Consider the following 25,295-nt stretch of genomic DNA (forward strand, 5'->3'; position numbering starts at 1 on the left):
GCATATGGCCAAAACAATTAAACTGACGCCAGTATTCAAATAACGTTTCAACCAGTATTAATTAGTACACCAAACACTGTCACAACAAAACAGCAATTAATTGGATTTTTGTTTTTTTTTTCTTTAGAAACTACCAAGTGCCTCTGATGAGTGGGAAAAAATAGGACCGTATTCCCCCTTTGCACCGGAGCTCAGACATCCGCTGCCCTTTACATCATGACTGCTCATGCAGAAACAACCAATGAAAACAACAGCTGGGCTCATCGCATCGCTGTTTTTCCAAAAGCATATCACTATTAATAAGTCAAATGAACATTTATTGTGCAGTGGATTAGTATGCACACACGGTGATCATGTTAACTATAGCGAGAGCATAAATAAATGATGTTTGTAGGGCTTCGGTTAGATTGGACAGAATTATTCATTTGCTTTCTTTTCTTTTGCTTTGGCAGGACAGAGAGAAAGAACACAAATGAAGAGGACTGCATTGTTGAAGAGGCTACACACTGTCATTGATAGCTTATGATAATGTCCAGTAGAGAAACAAACTGAGGGTTAAAAGTGATGGCTATTTTTCGCTAAAAGTACTTTATATTTATAACCCTGGAGCTTAGACCTATTTGTAAAAAAAAAACCTAAAAGTTCTGTCATCGTTTACTCACTCTTTACTTGTTTTAAACCTGTTTGACTTTCTGTCTTCTGTTGAACACAAAGGAATATATTTTGAAGAATGTTGGAAACATGTAACCATGGACTTACATAGTATTTGTGGAAGACAATTGTTACAGGTACAGGCTTTCTTCAAAATATCTTCTTTTGTGATCAACAGAAGGCAGAAACTCTTGGCTCTGATCCAACCAATTGAGAGCGAGTAATTAGTGAGTCATTTTTAATTTTTTTAGTGAACTGTCCCTTTAAAATGCACTAATATAATTTTGGGAATAGCTAAAATAGACTGTCACCATTTTTTTCAGAAAACATATTTCTAAAGGTGCCTTAACAACCAAATAAATCCATATATACAAAGAAAATAAATCTAATTAGTTTACAAATGAAGTTATGTGTAATAAAATAAAATGACGCTGGGAAAAAGTGTTGAACACATGAAGAAAGGGAGGTGTAGAAAAGCAGTGAAGGCCCAGGCGGCAGCTGAAATCTATTAGTAGTTCTTCAGCAAGCCTCTGCCATTCCTCATTGTAAATAAATTTTAAAAGCTTCAGTCTAAGATCTACATTACCATGATGATGAAGAGGAAACCAGAGTGGACATTTCAGCAAGACAACGATCCAAAACACAACCAAGGAAACTCTCAAATGCTTTCAGAGAAAGAAAATCAAGCTGTAGAATGGCCCAATTTATGTGACTTCATTCTCCATATGAGAGGGGTCTTTAAGCTGCCATCACCAAAAAAAACTTTTAATTAAAGTATTAAACACATTTCAGTAGTTTACCCTAACTCATTTTTCTTCTTATTATTTTTTCTTATTATTATTCTTATTATTATTATTTATGCTTGTATTGTTTGAGTTTTTACCAAAATCTGGTTCAATTGCATGTCAACAGCAATTGAACCAGCATAATATTTTAGCATAATATTTGGAAATATTATTTCAATGAAAAAACATGTTCGATAAATATTTTCCCTGCTGTACATTGTATTGGTCAAAATTATAGATTTTTCTATTATGCCAAATATATTACAATAGTAAGTAAAGATAATGTTCCTTGAAGACATTGTGTAAATTTCCAACTGCACACATGGCAAAACTCTATTTTAATTAGTAATGTACATTTCTAATTCTAATAGCTGTATCTCAGCTAAATGTTGTCCTAGCAAACCGTACATTACTGAAAGCTTATGTGCACATCTTTGACAGCAGATTCAATGTAGATAGTGATCGCGTCATCTTCCCTGTCAGCTTGCTGTACATTGCTGTATAGCGCTCTACAGTAATACGCAGTGCATGATCGACCGCCGAAAACCTTGGTGGCTAAAATTACCGTTCTTTTTAAACTGGCCTTCTCTGTCATCATTTGTTTCACCTTTGCAGGGACATGTTTTGATGTTGTAACAAACAATTTAATTACTTTCTTGCACTAAACGAAAAGCAACACATGATTGCTCATTTACCACGCAAGCCCAAGCCCGGCCGGACTCTAAAATGATAGAAATTAAGACTCGGTGGGACCCGACGGGTTTGGGCAAAGATCTTCAGCTCTAGCCAGGTCTAGCAGTAGCAGCTAAGAAGAGGGCCATTAACTCTGTTAGTAAAGCTGCAGAGAAAGCCACAAGATGGCTATGGATAAAAAGGGCTAATCTCTGGGTGATGGCTACTGGGATGCAAGTTGGGGTCTGATCAACCTCAGCTGGGTCTCCTGGGGGAGGGTGTCTAATGTTGAAAGACCCGAAACACCCAGTGCCCGAAGGAAACATCCCTGATGATGCGCCCCAGTGCATCTAGATCAGGGGTGTCCAAAGTCGGTCCTGGAGGGCCGGTGTCCTGCTGACTTTAGCTCTAACTTGCTTCAACACACCTGACTAAAAGTTTCTAGTATACTTAAGAGCTTGATTAGCTTGTTCAGGTGCGTTTGATTAGGGTTGGAGCTAAACTCTCCAGGACACTGGCCCTCCAGGACCGAGTGTGGACACCCCTGATCTAGATGATGTGTCTTTGACACTTTTATAGTTGTTTTTGCTGTGTAGTATTTTTTTTTTTATCAAAATGACAGTCTAAAAAATTAGACTGTTATTCTGTATAACGCATTAAGTATTAAGGTCTCTGTGTGTCATCCAATTTGTGTCTGTAAGTTATGATATTGTTTATAACAAGATATCTGCTTTTTTTTACTTAAATGTCTTTACATTCTACATTCATTGAGTAAAACTTATAAACAAAGACAGTAAAATTTACTTGAAACAAATAATTGTAAAAAATAAACATCAAATGACTTGTAAAATTTACACAACAAGCAATATAAATTATAACTTATTTAAGCAGATTACACCTAATTCATTTAATGCAATTTACTTTAAAAACATAAACGGAATAATTTGTAAGAGAAAAATTAAGTCGATTAAAATTTAAGTTTATTTTGTTATAAAAAATATCTTGAGTTAGTCTAAAAACAGCTTATATTGAAACCAATTGGCTGAAATATTCTGCAATAGTGTGAATAAGCTCCGCCTCTATTGAAAAAGATCAAAGCCTACTTCTACATCACAGTTTGTTTAGCTCCACCCCCTGATTCACACATGTGGGAGGTAAATTCTACAAAAACTAAATGACAAAAATAGCTCTAAAACTGAGCATCTTTGCATTGCATTCCTTTTGATCCCAACATTATAAAGAAAAGATGCCCTTTATAGTTATTGGTGTTCCAGATGCATCCATAAGAAATTTGTCTTTTGTTCATTTGATTTTCCCATTGACATATTTAAACAATGATTGAAGCTAAAAGGCAATGTTAATTTACTATTTGCCCATTAGAAGTGACAGTTTACTGGCATTGCTCTTTAAACATAGCACACTTTATTTATAACATCAGTTCAAATCGAAAACTTTAGTGTTTGTTCTATCATTTACATTCCAGAGAATATTTGACACAAAATGCATTGATTAAATCTGTTGCAGCAAACTCCCATTGTTTGTACTGAAATATGACTATTAACCCCTGGGAAGTGCACTTGGGTTTTCATTTCAGATGCCGTGTTTGTGACCTTTAAGCCTGTTTCAATATTGCTAACTCCTACTGTGATATTGCTCTAGACCTAGAATGTCACTTCAGTGAGTTTTATTTATTTATCTTTTTTATTTATTTATTATTCAAGAGTTCACACTTAGCTGATGATTGGTATTGAGCTAGTTTGGCACGCTGTCCCTGGAGAGAGGCCTGAGCCCATGAGATCCTCGAGCCCGGGGCTCCCTCCTGTTTGCAGGGCGAGAGGGGAGTTTGAGTTCAGGGAGATCTCGAGAACCCAAAGCACCCCACCCCCCAACCCACCCAAACCACACCCGTGCCTAAGGATTGCTATGAGAGTGTGTTGCTGGTGGAATTTGACTATGGTGCTGATTTGGTTTAGTCAATTTACTTATGTCTCATGTTTTGGGCTGTGGGAAGAAACCGGAGCACCCGGAGGAAACCCATGCGGGGAGAAGATGCAAACTGACGCAGCCGAGGCTCGAACCAGCGACCTTCTTGCTGTGAGGCAAAAGCACTACCTACTGCGCCACCGCTAACCTTCATGTAGTTTTGACAGTTTTAAACTTCTTAAACTATTTAAATTATTTAAACTTTAAAAGTACTTCAAATTTTCAGATAAGGCTTTCTCAAACCACTATAAAGTTCGTTAATAAACTTTAATTTTCTAGTTTAAACTAAAGTGTTAACATTCATTATTCACAGTTCTTGCATTTTTATTAATTCATTTTATGAAATAAAATATTTATAAATTGTTTCAATTAACTTATTTTTTATATTAAAATACTTTTTTATAGATGTATTTACCGTTCTACCTCTGATGACTCTGACCTGTTCAGGCACATCCATCCAGTCCTCCATCTGTTCTCCATCCCTAAGACGGCCTGATGATGTTTACTTGCTGAATAACCAGTAAATCCATTCAAATCCTAACTGGATTATGCCTCTCGTTGGAAGCTGCAGGGATCTGTGAAAGGGAAATGATAAATCGGAGGTTATTACAGTGGTGTGATAATCATCATTTGGACGCCGGACCCTCGAGACTCCCTCGAATCATTAAAGTGGTCTTAACACACTGCTCTGACATGCTGCGACACACACACACACACTCCCACACTTTATTTATAGGAAACACTCAAAACCTGTCAGCCTCCCTCTGGGATGGACGGGTCTGTTCTGAGGTCCATCAACACAAATGAAAGTCACTGTGTTTTAAATCAGACATGTCTGGGGTTCATCTGCTTCTCTCTCAACAGATAATCACTGCAGGTTTAACTAATACTCCCTCAGTGATTTGAGATCAGTCTTACAGATGCCTGTTCAATTATGTTGTTAATATACAGTTGAATTCAAAATTATTAGAACTACTGTTATTGTTTGAATTCTTTAAAAAAAAAAATTGGAGAGGATTTCTAATAACCATTTTCTTTTGCTTTTGCCATGATGAAAGTATCATATTTACTTATTTTTCAGGATACCAGAATCAACATTTTTTTATTAAGGGTGACTAATAATGTTGACCCTAAGAATGATTAACATTTGGCAAAAATTGCTTTTACTTCATCCAAACTATATATAAAAAAGGCTTTCTCTAGAAGAAAAATGTTATAGGAAATACCAACGCAATCTCACGGCAATTCGTAACTTTTCGATTTAGTGGTTAATTCATGTGAATTTGTACGATCTAATTCATACAATTTAGTATGATTTGCTCATCACCCCATGATAGTTGGGGTTAGGGGTGAGGTTGGGTGCCACGCCTCCTTTTTAAAATCATACATTTTCGTACGACTAAACTCTAAATTAGCCACTAAACTAACATAAAGTAAAATTCTTATGTTTCCTTGTGAGATCAGGTTGGAAACACTGTGAAAATGTCCTTTCTCTGTTAAACATCATTTGAGAAATATATATATATATATTTTTAAATCACAGGACGGCTAATAACTTTACCTTTAACCATGCTTTTATATCACGATCTTTCTTACCTGACATCAAGGATGCTAAAAAAGATTTTATTTGGTAACTTGTTTGTTTGGTTTATTTTTTTTATTTCGTTTCTCAGTTTGAGTCTGTGTGAGTCAGGGTACAATGAAGTTAAGGGGCCAAATGCAGTTTGTCACAGGCAAAGAGGTTGACACTCTTTGGCAAAACAACAATCTTTTTCATCCATCCAATAAAACCACCCATCCATCCCTTAATCCATTTATCTATTCAACCATCATATGTTTTATTCATCAATTCATCCACCCACCCAACCATCCATCCATCCATCCATCCATCAGTTCATTAATTTATTCAATAAAACCATCCATCCATTCATCTTTTTCATCCATCAAATAACACATCAATTCAACCCATTCATCTATTTCATCCATCTATCCATCCATCCATTCAGCCCATTCATCTTTTTCATCTATTCATCCAATAAAACAAGCAAGTCACCCTTCAATTCATTCATCTATTCAACCATTTACATTTACATATCCATCCAGCCATCCATCCATCAATTTATCCAATAAAACCATCCATCCATTCATTCATCTTTTTTCATCCATCCATCCTTCCATCCATCCATCCATCCATCCATCAATTTATCCAACAAAACCATCCATCCATCCATTAAATCCATTCATCTTTTTTATCCATCCATCCATCCATCCATCCATCCATCAAGATCCCTTTATAATGCTACAGGATAACAAGACCCAGCCCTCTGTGTGTGCACAAGAGTGGTGTATAAATAGTCCAGGATATCAGTCCATGGTGAGCTTCCAGCTGTGTGTACATAAACAGGGGGGATCCGGAACTAGTGTGTGAGTGAGGTGCCTGATGAGAAATGTAGTGCAAAAGTAGTTTGGTGGCAGAAAGTGATTTTTGCATGTTTTGTTTGCCACTTGTTTTGTGTTTATTTGTGTTTTTTTTCTTAGTTAAGTTTGGTTCACCTTTTCTTTTTGTTTATTGCTTTGTTTTTTGTTTACTGATTTACTTTAGTTATTTCACTTTGTGCTAAAAACTGTAAATTACTATTTCATATTTTTCCTTTTGGTAGTTATTATTTTACGTTATTCCATAAACACATTACTATTTTTGTTTAGATTGCCATATTTATTTTAGTTTCATGTTTATTTGTGCATTCTTTCATGTTGCTTTCAGTTTTGTTTGTTTGTCATATTCGTTTTTCTTCCTTTTATTTGTTTCTTTTGTTATTTTTATTCCTCTGTGCTTGCTCTTTTCATCTCTATAACTTCAGTTTATGCTTCTTTTGTAGTTTCTCGATGTCCAGACAAACAAAAACAGTATCAGAGCTTTCTGATCATGCAGTTTTCCAGATTTCAGATGCCTGGTTCTGAACCACCTCCACTGATTCAAGAACATCTCTCGCTCATCAATCTCACCCTAAAGACCACATTTGTTTTCTTTTTTTTGCGTGTGCTTTTGTTTTGTGTGCCGCGGTTAGGAAAACACATTTGGAATATGGCTCCAGGGAAGAGCACAAATCTAATTCAAGACGATAAAGCAATTCTCTTTTCCTCCTCTTCTATAATAGACTAGTCTACAAAGTCTCTTCACAGCAATAATGACAAATCACCCAGTGACAGTCGATACATAACGCTTACTCTCAGACTCTTTTCTTCATCATGACTGTGCATCTATTGCACATGCAGTAAACGTTTGTATACAATTGCAGTGATGTTTTTTTTAACCTTCAGAGGTGCTTTAATTTTACATGAGAATCTGTTCACCTTTCTTTTGTCATTTTGAATACAAAAATCTCACCCACTCAATGTTTGCTAATTGACGATGAGAAGATACAAACATTTATAAATAAAAAACATCCTTGAGACTGTAAATTGGCATTGTAATGATGTATCCGTGGTGGCTAAATCTGCTGCATGAAGCATCTAGAGTTCACTAGGGTGTGTGTGTGTGTTAAGTCTCTGCACAGATGGCAGTCCTGTTCTGTGTATTCCTTCAGCTCATGACTGCCAGACTCTGATCCTCAGCAAAAAACTAAACAGACCTTATTCCATTATTGCCCTCTCCATGGGTCATATGGTTAATTTTTAAATTCCATCCATCCTCAGATCTTTCCGTAATGCCTATAATCAACTTATCCTTCCATCCATTCAACACATATTCTTTAATCCATCCATCAATCCAATTTATTTATTTATACTTTCACTTATCTATTCATCTGTCCGTGCATGCATCCTTCCATCAATCAATCAATTCATTTTTCCACCAATAATCAATTAATCCATCCATCCATCCATCCATCCATCCATCCATCCATCCATCTATCTATCTATCTATCTATTCACCCACCCGACTATCCATCCATCCATCCATCCATCCATCCAATAAAATCATCCATCCATCCATCCTTTTATCCATTCAACTTTGTCATCCATCCACAAAAAACATCTATCCATCCCATAATTCATTCATTTATTCAACCCATTAATCTTTTTCATCCATCGATTAAAACCAGCAAATCATCCTTCAATCCATTTATCCATTTAACAATTCCCTTTTTATCCATCAATACATCCATCCACCCATTTGTCCATCTATCCATCCATCCACCCATCCATCCATCAATTGATGCAATAAAACCATCCATCCCTCCATCTAATCACTTCATCTTCTTCATCCACCCATCCATTCTTCCATCCATCTATCTAGCCAATAAAACTATCCATTCATTCAACCCATTCATCTTTTGCATCCATCAATTCAATAAATTTTGCAATTCATCCTTCAATCCATTTGTATATTCAACAAATCATATTTGTCATCCATCAATATATCCATCCAAAACTAAACCCATTCACCTTTTTCATCTATCATCCATCCATCCATCCATCCATCCATCCATCCAATACAACAATTCATCAATCCAACCCATTCATCTTTTTCATCCATCCATCCATCCATCCATCCATCCAATAAAACCATTCATTAGTTCAACCCATTCATCTTTTTCATCCACCTATCTATCTATCTATCTATCTATCTATCTATCTATCTATCTATCTATCTATCTATCTATCTATCTATCTATCTATCTATCTATCTATCTATCTATCTATCTATCTATCCATTTAACCCATTCATTTAAACCATTCATCTTTTTCATGCATCATCCATCCATCCATACGTCAATTCATACGTCCATCCATCCATCCATCCATCCATCCATCCATCCATCCATCCATCCACCCCATTCCTCTTTTCATGCACCCATCCATTCATATTTTTGAATTAAATCAATAAAACCAGCAATTCATCCATCCATCCCATAAAACCATCCATTCAACCCATTCATCTTTTTTATCCATCCATCCTTTTCATCTATCTATCCATCCATCCATCCATCCATCCATCCATCCAACTATCCATTCACTCAACACATTCACCTTTTTCATCCATCCATCCATCCATCCATCAAATAAAAACCATTTATCAATTCAGCCCATTCATCTTTTTCATCCATCCATCCATCCATCCATCCATCCACCCCTTCATCCATTCAACCTATTCATTTTTTCATCCATCCATCCAATAAAATAATTTATCAATTTAACCCTCTCATATTTTTCATCCATCCATCCATCCATCCATCCATGCATCAGAACCATACATCCATTCAACCTATTCATCTTTTTTATCTATCTATCTATCTATCCATCCATCCATCCATCCATCCATCCAGAAAACCCTCTATCAACTCAACCCATTCATTTTTTTCATCCATCCTTCATCCATCCATCCATCCATCCATCCATCCATCCATCCATCCATCCATCCATCTATCCTTCCGTCCATCCATCCATCAATCCATCCAGCACATCAGTTAACACATCAATCAATCAATCAATCAATCAATCATCTTGTCATTTTTATTATTTGGTTGTTCATTTTTTTAAATAATACCCAAACTTGACTATTTAAAGGATTGATTTTCCATACTAATTATGCTGCAAGCTTATATGAAGATAAATGTGATTTACATGTGTACTATTATACAGTCATATGTGCGTTTTTCAGTTGCATTCCTGAGTGACAGCAAGAAAAGCAAGGTAAAACAAAAAGAAAGGTAAAGGCGAGTGCCGTTCAGATATCTGGACTGAGTTCTGTAGGCCAACATATAAGGTTCACATCAGCATCTTGATTTAACAGCAGAGATGAGCTGATGGCCAGATTCAAAGCCCAACATCACACAAACCCTCGGGGATCAGAAATCCAAAAGCATACAATATACATCGCCAATAAACCATCAGAATTGAAGCCTGGAGATGTGCAGGGAAACACAATAAAACTAAAGCAGGATTAATAGGCTATAATGCCTCTCTTTTTTGAGATGCCATCAGACAGAGCAAAATGAAGCCTCACTCGAACTGAAAGACGACAACAGCTAAGTGACACTAAATGCTTCAGTTATGCAGGGATTTTCCATTAAAGCATGGAGGAAAATGGACCGTAGCACCTGTGAAATGTGTTTTCAAGATCACAATTTGATGCTCTCTGTGTTTTAGCAAATGTCTAGCAGATGTGAAAATTCATAGTCATGTTACTGCATCTGAAAATGGGAAAATATTGTTAGTTATTTTTTATTACTAACAAAGTGTAGAACATTAGAACACATGCTATGCTGCAGTCTAGAACATATCAAATACACGAATCTGTAATGCAGTAATAAAATAACAATTGCTCTTTCAGTCAATCGAGTATTAAATATAATACAAAAAAATAAAAATAAAATGATTAGCCACAGTATTATTCACAATATTTCCTTTTTTTCTTCTGGAAAAACTCTTTTTAATTTGGCTGGACTAAAATCAGTTCTTATTTTTTTTTAAAGATTTTTTAATTTTATTATTATTAGCCTCCTTTAATAATATATATTTTAATTTGGTTGCAGAAATTGTCTTGTTAACCTAATTAAGCAATTAAATCACACTATAAGTTGAATACTAGTATCTTGCAAGATAACTAGAAAATAAAAGATAATGCAATGCTTAAAATAAATAAAATAAAACAAGATACAATAAAATAAATTAAATTAAATTAAACAAAATAAAAGATAAGATAACATAAAATAAATTAAAAATTAAAATAAAAAAAACAAAACAAAATAATATAAAGTAAAAAAATGTAAAAAAAAAAAAACAAGATAAAATAAAAAGTAAAATAAAATAAAAATAAAACAAGATATAATAAAATGAATGAAATAAAACAAGAATAAAAATAAAATTAAATAAAAATAAAGAAAATAAACAAGATAGAATACAATAAATATATAAATAAAATAAAACATAAAACAAGATAAAAAAACAAGAATAAAAATAAATAAAATAAACTAAAAAATAAATAAAATAAAACAAGATACAATAAAATGAATAAAATGAAATAAAATGAAATGAAACAAAATAAAATAAAAGATAAATAAGATAAAATAAAATAAGATAAAAATAAAAAATAAAATAAAACAAGATAAAAAAATTAAATAAACTAAAAATATATAAAATATAAAATAAATAAAGATAAAATACAAAAAAATTAATAAAATAAAACAAAAAGATTCAATAAAATAAATAAAATAAAACAAGAATAACAATAAAAAACAAAATAAAACAAGATAAAATAAAATAAGTAACATAAAATAAAATAAGATAAAATAAAATGAAAAAGTAGAAAATAAAAGACAATGCAATTCAATGCATAAAATAAATAAAATAAAACTAGATAGAATAAAATAAATAAAATAAAATGAAACAAAATAAAATAAAAGATAAATAAGATCAAATAAAATAAGATAAAATAATAAATAAAATAAAATAAAACAAGATAAGATAAAATAAAATAAAGTTTTAAAAAAAATAATTAATTAAATAAAACAAGATAAAATACTAAAAAAATTAAATAAAAATGAAACAAGATAAAATAAAATAAATAAAAAATAAAACAAAATAAATAAATAAATAAAATAAAACAAGATGAAATAAAAAAAATTAAATAACAAAATCGAATAAAATAAAATAAAAAAACAAAAACAAAAAAAAAAAACCTGTAGCATCACATATTCCTACTGTACTTGCGTTTAATTTAGAATTTTTTGGTGTCGTTTTTCAGCGTCAGTCCACATTTTGGAGGTGGTTTTCCTGGCGCACCTGTGATGATGAATCACCTTCCATCCATTTTTAATTTTCCCCTTTCCGGCGTGCATTGAGAGCAAGGAGAAGAAAAATTATCAGCCTCCCAGAAATCTGAGGATTACGGGATTCCTTTCGAAAGATTTATAGCGACGCGGTGTTTCTGTGGCTCACACTGAGCAGTATCTCTGGCCGGCATCATGGTGAGAGCGTCTTCCAGCCCATTTGTCTTTTCTGTGGAAATCTGTCACAAATTGGCCTTTCCAGTATGGTAGAATATGCCTCAGAAGCACACTGGCCCAGAAACACAACCAGAATATTCCTGTTCTACGTGTGAAATGGAAGAGACCCAAGAAGAGGAACATGGAGAAATGATACAGTTGGTCAGTGCACAAAATAAAATAAAATAAAATGTAAAAAATGTTATAAAATTAATTTAACAAAACATATGTGCGAGACAAGAATAGCAATAAGAACATGGCGAAATTATTATAATTCATAAATGAATGAATACTACAGCCAATAAGTGAAGTTTTAGAAACTAATTTCGAGAGTAGCACATTATATGATAGACCATATAATGTGAACTGAATAATAAGAACTGGTCTCTTATCCGCAATCATCAATAAACCAATCACATAAATCCAAACCTACAATAAACAGCCCATTTTCCCCCAACATCCCTTATCTTAATTTTTTCAAGAATCCCCTCGTCCACCCCATCTCTTTTTCCTCCTTTACCTGGGGGAGGTTTCTTCATTTCTTCATACATGGACTTGCTCAGCATGCAATGCTTCATATTTGAGCTGTGCGTGGACATAAATAAAGTTTTTGTTAAAACCTTTATTATATAGTTGAAGTCAGAATTATTAGCCACCCTTTGATTTTTTTTTCTTTTTTTAATATTTCCTAAATGATGTTTAAAAGAGGAAGGACATTTTCACAGTATGTCTGATAATATTTTTTTCTTCTGAAGAAAGACTTATTTGTTTTATTTTGGCTAGAGTAAAAGCAGTATTTTATTTTTTTAATCTTAATTTTAAGGACAAAATTATTATCCCCTTTAAGCTATATATTTTTTTGATTGCCTACAGAACAAACCATTATTATACAATGACTTGCCTAATTCCCCTAATATGCCTAGTTAACCTTATTAACCTAGTTAAGCCTATTAATGTCACTTTAAGCTGTATTGAAGTCTCTTGAAAAATATCTAGTAAAATATTTACTATCATCATGGCAAAGATAAAATAAATCAGTTATTAGAAATGAGTTATTAAAACTATTATATTTAGAAATGTGTTGAAAAAAGTCTTCTCTCTGTTAAACAGACATTGGGGGAAAATAATAACTGGGGGTTAATTATTCAGGGGGCTAATAATTCTGCCTTCAACTGTATATACAAATCAGAAATGGCTCTTCGCTGAAAAAAAGTTCCCGAACTTATAGGCTTGGTCCCTTATTTATAAGCGGTCACCACCGCTGAATTAACCATCAACTATTCAGGCATGCGTTTTGCACAGCAAATGCCTTTCCTGCTGCAACCCAGTACTGTGAAACACCTATTCACTGTCACACTCATACACTACGACCAATTTAGTTCATCCAACTCAACTGTACTGCATGTCTTCTGACTTTGGGGGAAACCGGAGCACCTGGAGGAAACCCACACAAACACAGGGAGAACATGCAGACTCCACACAGAAACGCCAACTGGCCCAGACAGAACTGGAACCAGCAACCTTCTTGCTGTGAGGCGAAAGTGCTAACCACTGAGCCATCATGCCATTCATAAAGTAAAATTAAATCAATTAAATCTGGTCGACTCCTGTTCTAGTATCTGAGCCACAAGAGATGAAAGCAGGAGAAGCTGATGAAATAACGCAGCAGGTCAGTCCGCTTCCATATCATGTTCAATTTCCCAGGATCATGTTGCTTGAATGATGGCTGTTTTTCTCTTTGACTCTCAGGGTTATGAAGCACAGTGTGGAACAAATTTGTCTCTTCTTGGATCCATCATTGTGACACCACTGAGACCTTTAATGACCTTCAACGCTCTCAACATAAATAAAGTCCCAGGTGAGAGAGCAGACGCACACAAACACAGGGCAGATGGTGACCTACTCAAAGATACGAGGAGAAGCAGATCGCCATCTGTAAAGAGATGCTGGAGCTGATCTGAGGCCGGTGAACAAATCATTCTGTCCCAAAACACATCCACTTGTGGATCAAAACTCTCATTATACTCAAAACTTTCAGAAATATAATGTGGCTGGTGTTTTCACTCAGATTTGGTCAATTTGACAAAAAAAGCATCAAATATAAATGTTAAATTAGAAAAGCTGAAATAGATTCACATATTCCAGCAATATTTTTTTTAATAATTCTTAAAAAAAAATGAATTTTTCAGTGTACAGTGGTGGCCAATATATTGGAACATTATATTTTCACACCTAAAAACTAAATTTTAAGTCAGTCTTGGATCTCTTTTTTTGTACTGTATCAGTTTGCATTATTAAAATATATTCTTGCAATTAATTAAAAATAATAATATATTGTTTTATGCACAAAGACTGGATAGAGATGAAAAAAAGTGCTGAGCAAAGGTAAACCGCAATTAATCACAAATCCACAATATAAAACAATGGTTTGTATGGATATGAGCAATTCCAGCATTATGGATGTGACATTTGCAGTAAAAACTCAAAACATAAATTGACATAGAAATCATATGTTAACATTATATTGGAACTTCTGTTTATATTTTCCAGAACAACTGACCACAGAGTTAAGGGACCAGAGAAATAGCATTCTATAAACATGTCTTGTACTTTAAATGTGGAAAATAAACATGCGTTATGGATGTGACCAAAAAAGTCTGCGGATTTACAGTATACAACATACTTTGTATAAATTCAGTGAATTAAACTGCACAACCCAAAAGAAACAATGATAATCAAAAGGATACGAGTTGGCTCTCTATAAAACAAAAATGATTGATTTTATTTTATTCAATATTTTCACATTTATGAGGAAAAAGTGTCGTTATGTATGTGACATCTCTCTGTAATAGATGTGACAGATGTGAATTTGCCACTTGTGTGACCTTGATAAATCAGATATAATACTTTGAAAACACTGACAGAGGTATTTTTGAGTATTTCTCAACTACTGTAAGTACTTACAAAAAACCCTGAAACGGTTTCTCTGTTTTGGTGGAAACTTAATTTTTTTCATGGCAAGGTTGACATTTTATATATAAACATACATTTTATTTTTGTCATAGTACCTTTATTAATCTGGGGTCGCCATGGAGGAATGAACCACCAATTTATCCAGCATATGTTTAATGCAGTGGATGCCCTTCCAGCCTCAACTAACACAGGGAAACACCTATACACTCTTGCAAGCACACACATACACTACAGCCAATTTAGCTTATTCGATTCACCTATAACCACATGTCTTTAAACTGTGGAGAAAACCAGAGCAACCAGAGGAAACCCATGCGAACACGGAGAGAACATGCAAACTCCACACAGAAATGCCAACTGACCCATCCGGTGCTCGAACCAGCGATCTTCTTGCTGTAAGGCAATTGTGCTACCCACTGCACCACCATGGTGCGTAATCACCAATCCTGAATATAAAATAATGCTTTGTCTATATACCATCACCTTGGAATTATAAGGTTCTATCTGCATATGTGTGTGTGTGTGTGTGTGTGTGTTTTGTATAGTTTGTGATTTTATGTATAATTGTATATTATTTATATATTATAATATATACTGTATAATAGACACACCAGAGATGGGTTGCGGCTGGAACGGCATCCGTTGCGTTAAAACTTGCTGGATAAGTTGGCAGTTCATTCCGCTGTGGCGACCCCGGATTAATAAAGGGACTAAGCAGACAAGAAAATGAATGAATGAATGAATGAACAATGCTCAGCATTTATAAGTACACCCTCAAAAATCTATCTTTTAAATTTAGTTTTTTTTTATAGGCAGTTATACATCATTATATTTGTGCATTCAATTAGTCAGTACGAAGCCAAGTCTGGAGATAAAATAACTTACGATGATGGTCCAAAAACTAGTAAAAAAATCAAGAGAAGCAAAAATAATAATAATAATAATTTGTTGAAATGTAGTTTGTAATTTTCTTTTCCAATATTTTGCTTGAATTAAATTGTATTATCTTTTAATTTCTAAATATGTTCGGTGACTAAAATACTATTGTAACAATTATATCTGTTTAATAAATCTGTTTTGTTCAAAACCACCAGAATACATTGCCTATATTCACTGAGAAATGGATACAAATATTCATATTCAAAATGGGTTGAACTCAATTATGCTGAGCACTGTATATTAAATAAACACTTTTATTTTGGATAGGATTGATCTTTGCCCAGAACTAGGGGAAAAAAACAAAAACAAGAATACAAACTACAACCAGAGGATTTGTGGAAACACCTCTAAAGTGTTTTCAAGAATCCTACTGTACTTGAATAAAATGTTAGACACTTGTCCAAAAATGCTAAAAAAAATTAAAAATAAATGAAAAAAGGTGCTATCAAAAAGAATGTTTCATTAATGAAATTAACATTAATATTTTTGTCAATGTGAGCAATCATTCAGTGTAAAACTCAACGTGAATTCAGTATGTGGCTGATGTCCTTGAACTTGACATGTACAAAATGTGCAGACTTAACAGCTTATATCACATTCACAAGCTGACATGACCTCCAGCAGTAGTCTCATCAAAGTCCTATACAGGGACTTCGTCTAAATCATATTGTTTTGGAGATTTGGTCCACACGTGTTTCTATTACAGACTCAGAAAAGATTTCTACAAATGTAAACATCCACAGCCAAATGCTTTTGCTCGCTGTTCACCTGAACTATTGAATATATATATATGCATATACATATACACACATACATACATAAAAGCACACACACACACACACACACACACACACACACATATATATATATATATATATATATATATATATATATATATGTGTGTGTGTGTGTGTGTGTGTGTGTGTGTGTGTGTGTGTGTGTGTGTGTGTGTGTGTGTGTGTGTGTGTGTGTGTTGTGTGTGTGTTGTGTGTTGTGTGTGTGTGTGTGTTTGTGTGTGTGTGTGTGTGTATGTGTGCGTGTAAATATGTATGTATGTGTGTATATATATGTATACATAAAACTGCTTGTTTATGCAAATTTCTAATCAACCAATCACATGGCAAGAACCCAATGCATGTAGGTATGGTCAAGACAATCTGCTGCAGTTCAAGTGCATCAGAATGGGGAAGAAAGATGATTTAAATGACTCTGAATGTGGCATGGTTGTTGCTGCCAGACAAGCTGGTCTGGGTATTTCAGAGACTGCTAATCTATTGAGGTTTTCATGCACAACCCTCTCTAGGGTGTACAAAGAATGGTCTGAAAAAGAAAAAATATCCAGTGAGTGGCAGTTCTGTGGGTGCAAATGTCTTGTTGATGCCAGAGGTCAGAGGAGAATGGCCAGACTTCACGCTGATAGAAAAGCAACATTAACTTATATAACAACTGAGGTATACATACAGTAAGACAGCAGTGGAAGACCTTACCAGGTGCCACTCCTGTCAGCTAAAAACAGGAAACTGAGGCAACAATTTGCACAGGCTCACCAAAATTGTAAAATAGAAGATTGGGAAAACTTTGCCTGCTCTAATGAGTCTCGATTTCTGCTGCAACAATCAGATGGTAGGGCCAGAATTTGGTGTCAACAAAATAAAATACACGTAGATCCATCCTGCCTCGTATCAACGGTTCAGGCTGGTATTGGTGGCCTAATGGTGAGTGGGATATTTTCTTGGCACACTTTGGGCCCATTAGTAACAACAATTGAGCGTCATCTCAATCCACAGCCCACCTGAGTATGGAACTGACCATGTCCATCCCTTTTCTGATGGCTACTTCCGCAGGATAACGCGCCATGTCATAAAGCACGAATCATCTCAGATTGGTTTTCTTGAACATGACAATATGTTCACTGTACTTAAATGGCCTCCACAGTCACCAGAGCTCAATCCAATAGAGCACCTTTGGGATGTGGTTGAATGGGAGATTCATATAACGGATATGCAGCCGACAAATCTAAGTGATGTTATCATGTCAATATGGATCAAAATCTATGAAGAATATTTCCAGTACCTTATTGAATCTTTTCCACGAAGGACTAAGGCAGTTCTGAAGGCTAAAGGGCAGTCTCACCAGGTACTAGTAAGGTGTACCTAATCATTTGTATTCCACACAATCCCAAAAAGTGTGTTTGTTTATAATTTACACTAATTTTAATCTCTGCTCTTTCAATCAAACAAAAAAATCCCTGGTAAAATTTAACTATACAGTTAAACAAAGTGACCTTTATTGACAATGTAAGTAGTTTAAAACAAGAAATAATATATAGAGAAAATTATTCTGTAAAAAATTAATTAATTAATTAAAAAATAGTAGCAGCCCAATTGCTGTTTTACCATAATTAATGCAAAAACATACACAAATATATCATTCCAAACTAGAAAAAAACAATAAAAGTCACTTTGTTAAACATCAAATGTTGTCAGAGCAGAAATCAAGATCCCATTATTATTTTCAAAAGTGCAAATAAACCGAAAACACACGTGAATCCCAGAATATTTTGACAGTGCAGCAAAAAACCTGAGAGCAAATAAATCAAATCCTTCGTTTCCACCACAAGCTGCATGATCTCTTTCATAAAGTAGTTTTGAAAGTTAGCAGGTTGCGTGTAAGTATTTATCCCTTCTGCATCTCTCTTTTTTTAAAGCAGAGATTGGTTCCTCCAGCATCTGCTCTTCAAATGTGTGACTCTGCTCCCCTTAAGAGCTCTTCCAGATGCACAAGAGCCACTCCAGGTGTGCATTAGAGTCACTCTCCATCAGTAACTGCATTGCATAACACTCTCCACTCCAGCTGAAACACGTCAGGACTCTCCCAGGATCCCTCAGCCTCAGCCGGGACTCTGGTTCTGCTGTAGAGATGGAGAAGTTTGAGTTCAGTTTCTCTGCCTCCACAGCGGGGGAGAAACATTGCTGCACACAGAAAACAGAACAGAACGGGTCACAACAGCCCACAATGCACACCAGTAAAAAGCCCCTTTCTGACGCAGAAACACACTCTGATGTCTGGATCAAAATAAGTAGGAGGAAGAAGGCGAGGCTTCAAACGGGACCGGCTTGGTCAAATCAGCATATTTATGTAATTCATATCTTGCAGTTGATATTTTACATTGAGGAAACATCTTTTTTTTGGTGGAAATTGTTCTGATTTCTAGGAAAATGTATGTTGCTGTATGAGATGTTTGTTTGTTCTTGTGGATCTTCTTTCTGTTTTGTTCTTCACTGTAAAAATTCTGCTTCCACACAATTCCTTCATGCTGTTCCAACACAAATCAATTAAGTAACTTAAATGTTTTTACAAGTTTTAGTTGAATAAACATAAAACAATTAAGTTGTTCCAAAAAACCTAAAGAATTGTGTTGATACAGCTCCTTTTAAGTAATACATCCATCCATCCTCAGACTTTTCCTCTGTCCTCTATTTATTTAATTCTCCATTTCTTATTGCTCATTTTATTGTATTCCATCCATCCATCCATCCATCCATCACTCTGTCTATCCATCCATCCATCCATCCTTCCTTCCTTCCCGTCTTTCCCTTCTTCTGTAATTCATGTTCCTTTCTCCACTTCTTGTTGCTACTTTTCGATCCATCCATCCATCCATACATCCATCAATCCTTCCCTCCTCAGTCTTTCCCTTTTGTTATTTTTGTTCCTTTCTGCACTTCTTATCGGTATTTTTATTCCTTCCTTCCTTTCTTCTGTCCTTCATTTCTTCCTTCCTCTGTCTTTCTCTCCTTCTGCTATTCTTGTTCCTTTCTTTACTTCTTATTTCTACATTTATCCCATCCATCCATCTATCCATCCATCCATCCATCTGTCCGTTTATCCATCCATCCATCCATCATTCCTTAGTCTTTCCCTCCTTCTGTTATTCTTGTTCCTTTCTCTACATCTTTTTGCTACTTTTATTCCATCCGTCCGTCCATCCATCCTTACTTCCTTCCATCCTTCCTTCCTTAGTCTTTCCCTCCTTATAATATATTGTTCCCTTTCCACTTTTCCATCCATCCACCCATCCAATCCACCCATCCATCCTCTCTGTTCTTTCCTTTCTCAATTATTCTATTTACTTAATTTGCTTTTCTCAATCATTCCTCCATTCCCTCGATCCAGCTGCTCTTCTCTATTTCCTATTTTTCTTCCTCCTGATTTTTTAGCCATTTCTTCTCTCCTTTCTTCTTTTCAACTTTCATTCCATCTATCTTTTCTTACCTGTTCCCTTCTTTCCATCCATCTACCATCCACCCTTGTTCTTTCCATTCTTCCTCCATTTTTTCTCCCCATTTTCCTTTCTCTGTTTTTTTTTTTTTCATTATATTCTCTTCATTATTTCCTTTTTATACATTGACTTCATTTCAAAATATTCTCCTCTATCCTTTATAATCCCTTCCTGTCTCTAATCTTTCTTCCTTCATTGTTTTTTCATTCTTCCTTTCATTTTTTATCCTTCTTTTCCACATGTCCATCCACCTATTTCCAATCTTTTTGATTCTTCCTCCATCTTTTGTCCTTTTCTCTCTCCTTCAATTCCTTCCTCAATTATTTTATTTCATCCATCATTTTATTTCATCCATTTCCTCTCTTTATCCTTTTCTCTTTACATACACACTATGTTGCAGAATGTTCGGCTGCTTCCTCTTTTTGATTCCTTCCTCCCTCTCATTTTTTGTTTATAAGTTGTATCCTTACTTCAATTTCATGCCGTTCATTCCATCCATTTTATCCTCCTGCTCATTCTCTTGCATCTATCCATAAATCAATCAATCACATCTAGCGGTCTTTCTTGTCTGATTGTTTTCTCCTAAGTGCTTTTCTGCTTTCCCTGCAAACACCGACACCTTTATAATTTGTTCCACTAATTGCCGAAGTCAATTTCAGCCTTTTTCTCACTTATCACCTTTTTTTTCAATGCAAGAGATTAGCAGGAAAAGAATCCAATACTCTTCTATAATTGAGCATGTAATGGCTGCGGCTGTTTTGATAACTTAATGAAAGAGGCTTTGACTATGCGGATGACTTCAGTCACTGCAACAGAACAATATCAATTACTGCACTGCAACTAATTACTGCAGCTCACGCTTGCTGATTTTTCTTTGTCTCATTTCACATATAATTAAGATGAGGGAATTAACTGTGATAAATGTCCTTTCTTGGGAAATAGGGGAAGTATTCAGAGAAATGTCCACCAGGGACTCTCCTCTGTAATGCCTCCCACCTACAGTACATTCATCTCTGAGTTTGTCTGAAAATACCTTGGGGAAAAAATATTGAGGTTTTGCTCGCTCTTAACTGAAGTATCCTGACTATTGTTGAAAATGATTTTCTTTAGTGCACATTCACGTTCCCACAAGTATGTTTGAAGAGAAAGTCTTTAGGAATATAAACAGCATGACTCTGTTTGCCTCTCATCCCTATTTCCCATTTACTTACAGTCTGTTTCCTTTTAGGAGAGATTTATTTTCCTACAGAAGTATCAGTTTATTTAGGACTGCCATTGTTAGCATTTTAACCTCTGCTGCAGGGGATTGCTAACATATTTGCTTTGCTGCTTCATTAATTAGTCTTCCTCTCTGTCAGTTTTTTTTCATGGAAGAAGCTAAATTAATCAGAAGAACAATGGCAGATTCTGCGTTCAGGCTGTCAGGTGTGAAATTGCATTTCTGCAAGCTTATACACACATACCTGTGTTGTTTTGTGTCAATGTTTGCTGGTTAAAATGTGTCTTTATGCATTTTTTTTTTCTCTTTGCCCACAAAAATTTAAAGCAGGAAGATTCTCTGTGATATATGCTTTTTTTTAAAGCCCCATCTCCCATTGGCCAGCTGGTTTTAAAGACATCCCCATACACAAAAAAAGAATGTGCTTCAAAAGGCATCCTAAATCCTACTACTTATTTGTATTATAGATTATATGTGCATAGTATGTGGATTATTTTTGAATGTATGGATTATTTTGTTTAAAACAGATATTATCGTGTGGAACCTCACAGTGAAATTCTCACTTCTCTGAGAGAGTAATAATATAAATTTGAATAAATTTCTCTCTCTCTCTCTCTCTCTCTCTCTCTCTCTCTCTCTCTCTCTCTCTCTCTCTCTCTCTCTCTCTCTCTCTCTCTCTCTCTCTCTATATATATATATATATATATATATATAGCACAATCGCCTCACAGCAAGAAGGTCTCTGGTTTGAGCCCCGCCTGGGTCAGTGAACATTTCTGTTTGGAGTTTGCATGTTCTCCCCGTATTGGTGTGGGTTTCTTCTCGGTGCTCCGGCATCCCCCACAAGTCCAAAAACATGTGGTATAGGTAACTTGTGTAAGGTAAAACTCTCCAGAGTGTATGTGTAAAACATATGCTGCTAAGTTGGTGGATCATTCCGCTGTGGTGAACCCAGATTAATAAAGGGACTAAGCCGAAAAGAAAATGAATTAATGAAATTATATATAAATATTTATACAACAGTTGTGTCTGGTTTTCGAATCTGATTGGCTGATAGCTGTGCAATTTTCTCGTAATACTCGTCGAACAGCCTCCTCACCCTTCTGTAGTACTCGGCCTCCATAGAGTGACAGCAGATGAATAAATTCACTACAGTTTGATGAATATTGCAGCTGTTGGACAACATAATGTACTTTTCAGGCTTTTTCAGGCACGAATGTAGCTGTTTAGATGGCAACGATGCAATTTATGTATGGGTAGTGCTTATTTTAGATGTAAGCCATACTGAGCAGAGCTAAGACGGTTGATGTTCTGCTACAAGATTGCAACAGAAACCATGTAATAAGTCCTTAGAGGATTAAAAACTCAACATAAATTTCAAACTACAGCTGATCAAATCATTAAAAACGGGTAAGCGACATTTTTAAATCGGTCTCGGTCTATTTTGTAGTGCTGTATTTAAACCATAGTAATCTGGTAGTGCTTTGCTTTTGCTTTTTTGGGGTTAATTATTGTGAAATCCCTATGGCAACAAAATCCCGTTTTGTCATCACTTTACACAAGAGAATCATTCAAACACTAGCTCCAAAGTGACATTGGTGAAGTAGCAACGGTTTCCGATGTTCTGACCATCAGCGGCAGGTGTGAATGAATGGCGGAAGAAAGTAGTTCCTCTTACAAAAAGGTTGTTAGACTCTCCTTGTTTAATTTTCTTTTTTATACATGATTATGCCGTTGAACTGTTGTATAAACCAAAAATCACACTCGTAGCAGTGCGACATGGCTGTATATCATCACTGGTGGGATACTAAGGGTGCTCTCACATTATGTACAGTTGCCTTGAACTGTGCCAAGGCGGGATTGTCCCCCATCCCCTCTCCCACTCGTGATGCTGGAATTAGAAGGTTTTCTGAAAGCATAGCTGACGTGCAGCGAGGTATTTGCATCTTTAATAGTCTACGACAGTTTGCATTCATTGAAAAGTAAGAATGATCAATGAATCCATATGAAACGGTCCCCTAAAAGTAATGTTGCATCTTCAGTTTCGGGCTCAGGCGCTCTTTGCACTCACACTAAAAGCGTACCGTGCCAAAGCTTAAGTGAATGACACTCTGCCACACCTCTTCCAACCAGGCTATATATATATTGATTCAAGTACATAAATTTATCAAATATATCAAGTAATGTATTTGTAAATGTATTTATTATTTTTTTTGTCATTTACATGCTTGTTTTAACTGTATATAAACATACTGTAATAAACAAACAGTGGACACACATACATATACTGTATAAATTGTAAATTGTAAATACAAAGTTTTATTTAGAATGTGATCCATCATTTGACATTCCTAATATATACTATTGTGTGTGCATCTGTGAATCCCTGTCTAAATATTTATATAATGATAATTGCTTCAGCAAATATTCTGCAATGATTCAGGGATTAAGTGAACAAATATGTTGAGGAAAAAAAAAAAAGTTTCATTTCCTTGTGAGTGTGTGTGCGTGTGTGTGAGAGAATGCAGTATGTCTCCCCCGAGAATCAGTTACTCAGCTAAAGCTTGTTATGGATTTTTTTTTTCCTTCTTGAGATTCAGAGAAATTCAGAGCGGAGAGAGAGCGGAATGTGAACAAATAAACCACGTTAACTGTGCCAAAGCTCGTCCCTATATGCCTCGCGCAATCAGACCTGAACAAACACAGTGATTATTCAATGCTATTGAAATCTGACAGCCTTTCAAATTGGCCGTATAACAGCGAGCAGAAACCCAAAACAACTCATCCTGATGATTCTCTCGCTCAACTAATTCAGCAGTGATGCCTCTCTAGATTTCAGGTACGGCCGAACAATGATTATATGTTGTTAAGCCTTGAATGGGAACAGGTTTTCATATTTGCAATGCTCGCTAGTTTCGAGGAAATGTCAATAAATATGATTAGCTGAAGTCAAAGCAACAATTTCATCCTGATGTGCAGCTGAATATGACATTGCTTGGGTATAGCAGCATTCGCAAGATATAGTTGATATGTGGTTAAAACATACAAACTGGGCATGAACAAAAGTAATATCAGAAATTAAATTCAGCTTTTTAGGTTTTCAATTATCCAACATTTCAGTTTCTAAAAAAATCTAGATTACTTATCCTACATTGTAAAAAATATCCGGAAATTAGCAGCTTTCTGTATTTTGTAATTCATGTTTTTATTTTTTTACCCCTGTTTTTTTATGCTTCTGAATAGCATTATGAGGCCTTGATCTTTCTTCTGACAAATTTTAACCATAAAAAGTTGAAACAAGTGACTTTTATTAACATTTTTAATAGTTTAAAGTGATAAATTGTCTGGGTTGGTGTTGTTTATTACTGTACAAAAATCTTGTAATAAACTGCCACTACATTTTCTGTTATTTTACAGACGTATTTCTTTATATATTATGTCTTATATTATATTATTTCAAATGACTAAAATGTTAATAAAAGTCAGTTTGTAAAAATGTAGAGTTGAATTTTCAACATCAAAAGTCGACCGAGCAGAGATAAAATTCCCATAATGCTATTCACAATTAAGTATTTCTGATATTTTTTACATTATCATTATCATTACAACTTTTGGGGTGCATATTACAAAATGTCACGATCACCAGTGATCAAGGCTTGTACAGTAGATCGCTGGTAAACATATTTACTTTCTCTCTGACAACAATTCTGCCACCATATGAACTACAACTCCTTTAGGCACCACACACACACACACACACCTGTTCCACTTCTCTCCCTGATTGCACTCACACAGCTGGAAGC

The 25,295-nt window shown here is 35.0% G+C and overlaps 1 protein-coding gene across 7 annotated transcripts in view; it reads right to left on the reverse strand.

The window, feature by feature from the left end:
* Nucleotides 1-25,295, reverse strand: part of LOC147831095 (uncharacterized) — a 208,457-nt gene that overhangs the window by 39,149 nt on the left and 144,013 nt on the right. For 3 of the 7 annotated variants that reach the window (XR_015525066.1, XR_015525065.1, XM_087309763.1), the window contains one exon: nt 4,531-4,666. Coding sequence is in view for 1 of the 7 variants with exons in the window: in XM_087309763.1 (XP_087165889.1) it covers nt 4,531-4,560 (30 nt within the window). In the remaining 6 variants the exon portion in view is untranslated. Of the gene's footprint in view, nt 1-2,717; nt 4,667-25,295 lie in introns of those variants that run through there. The other 4 variants (XR_015525062.1, XR_015525061.1, XR_015525060.1 and 1 more) reach the window with 2 other exon arrangements.

The sequence above is a fragment of the Danio rerio genome, chromosome 24, assembly GCF_052040795.2.
Source record: "Danio rerio strain M-AB ecotype USA chromosome 24, GRCz13ab, whole genome shotgun sequence".
NCBI lineage: Eukaryota > Metazoa > Chordata > Actinopteri > Cypriniformes > Danionidae > Danio > Danio rerio.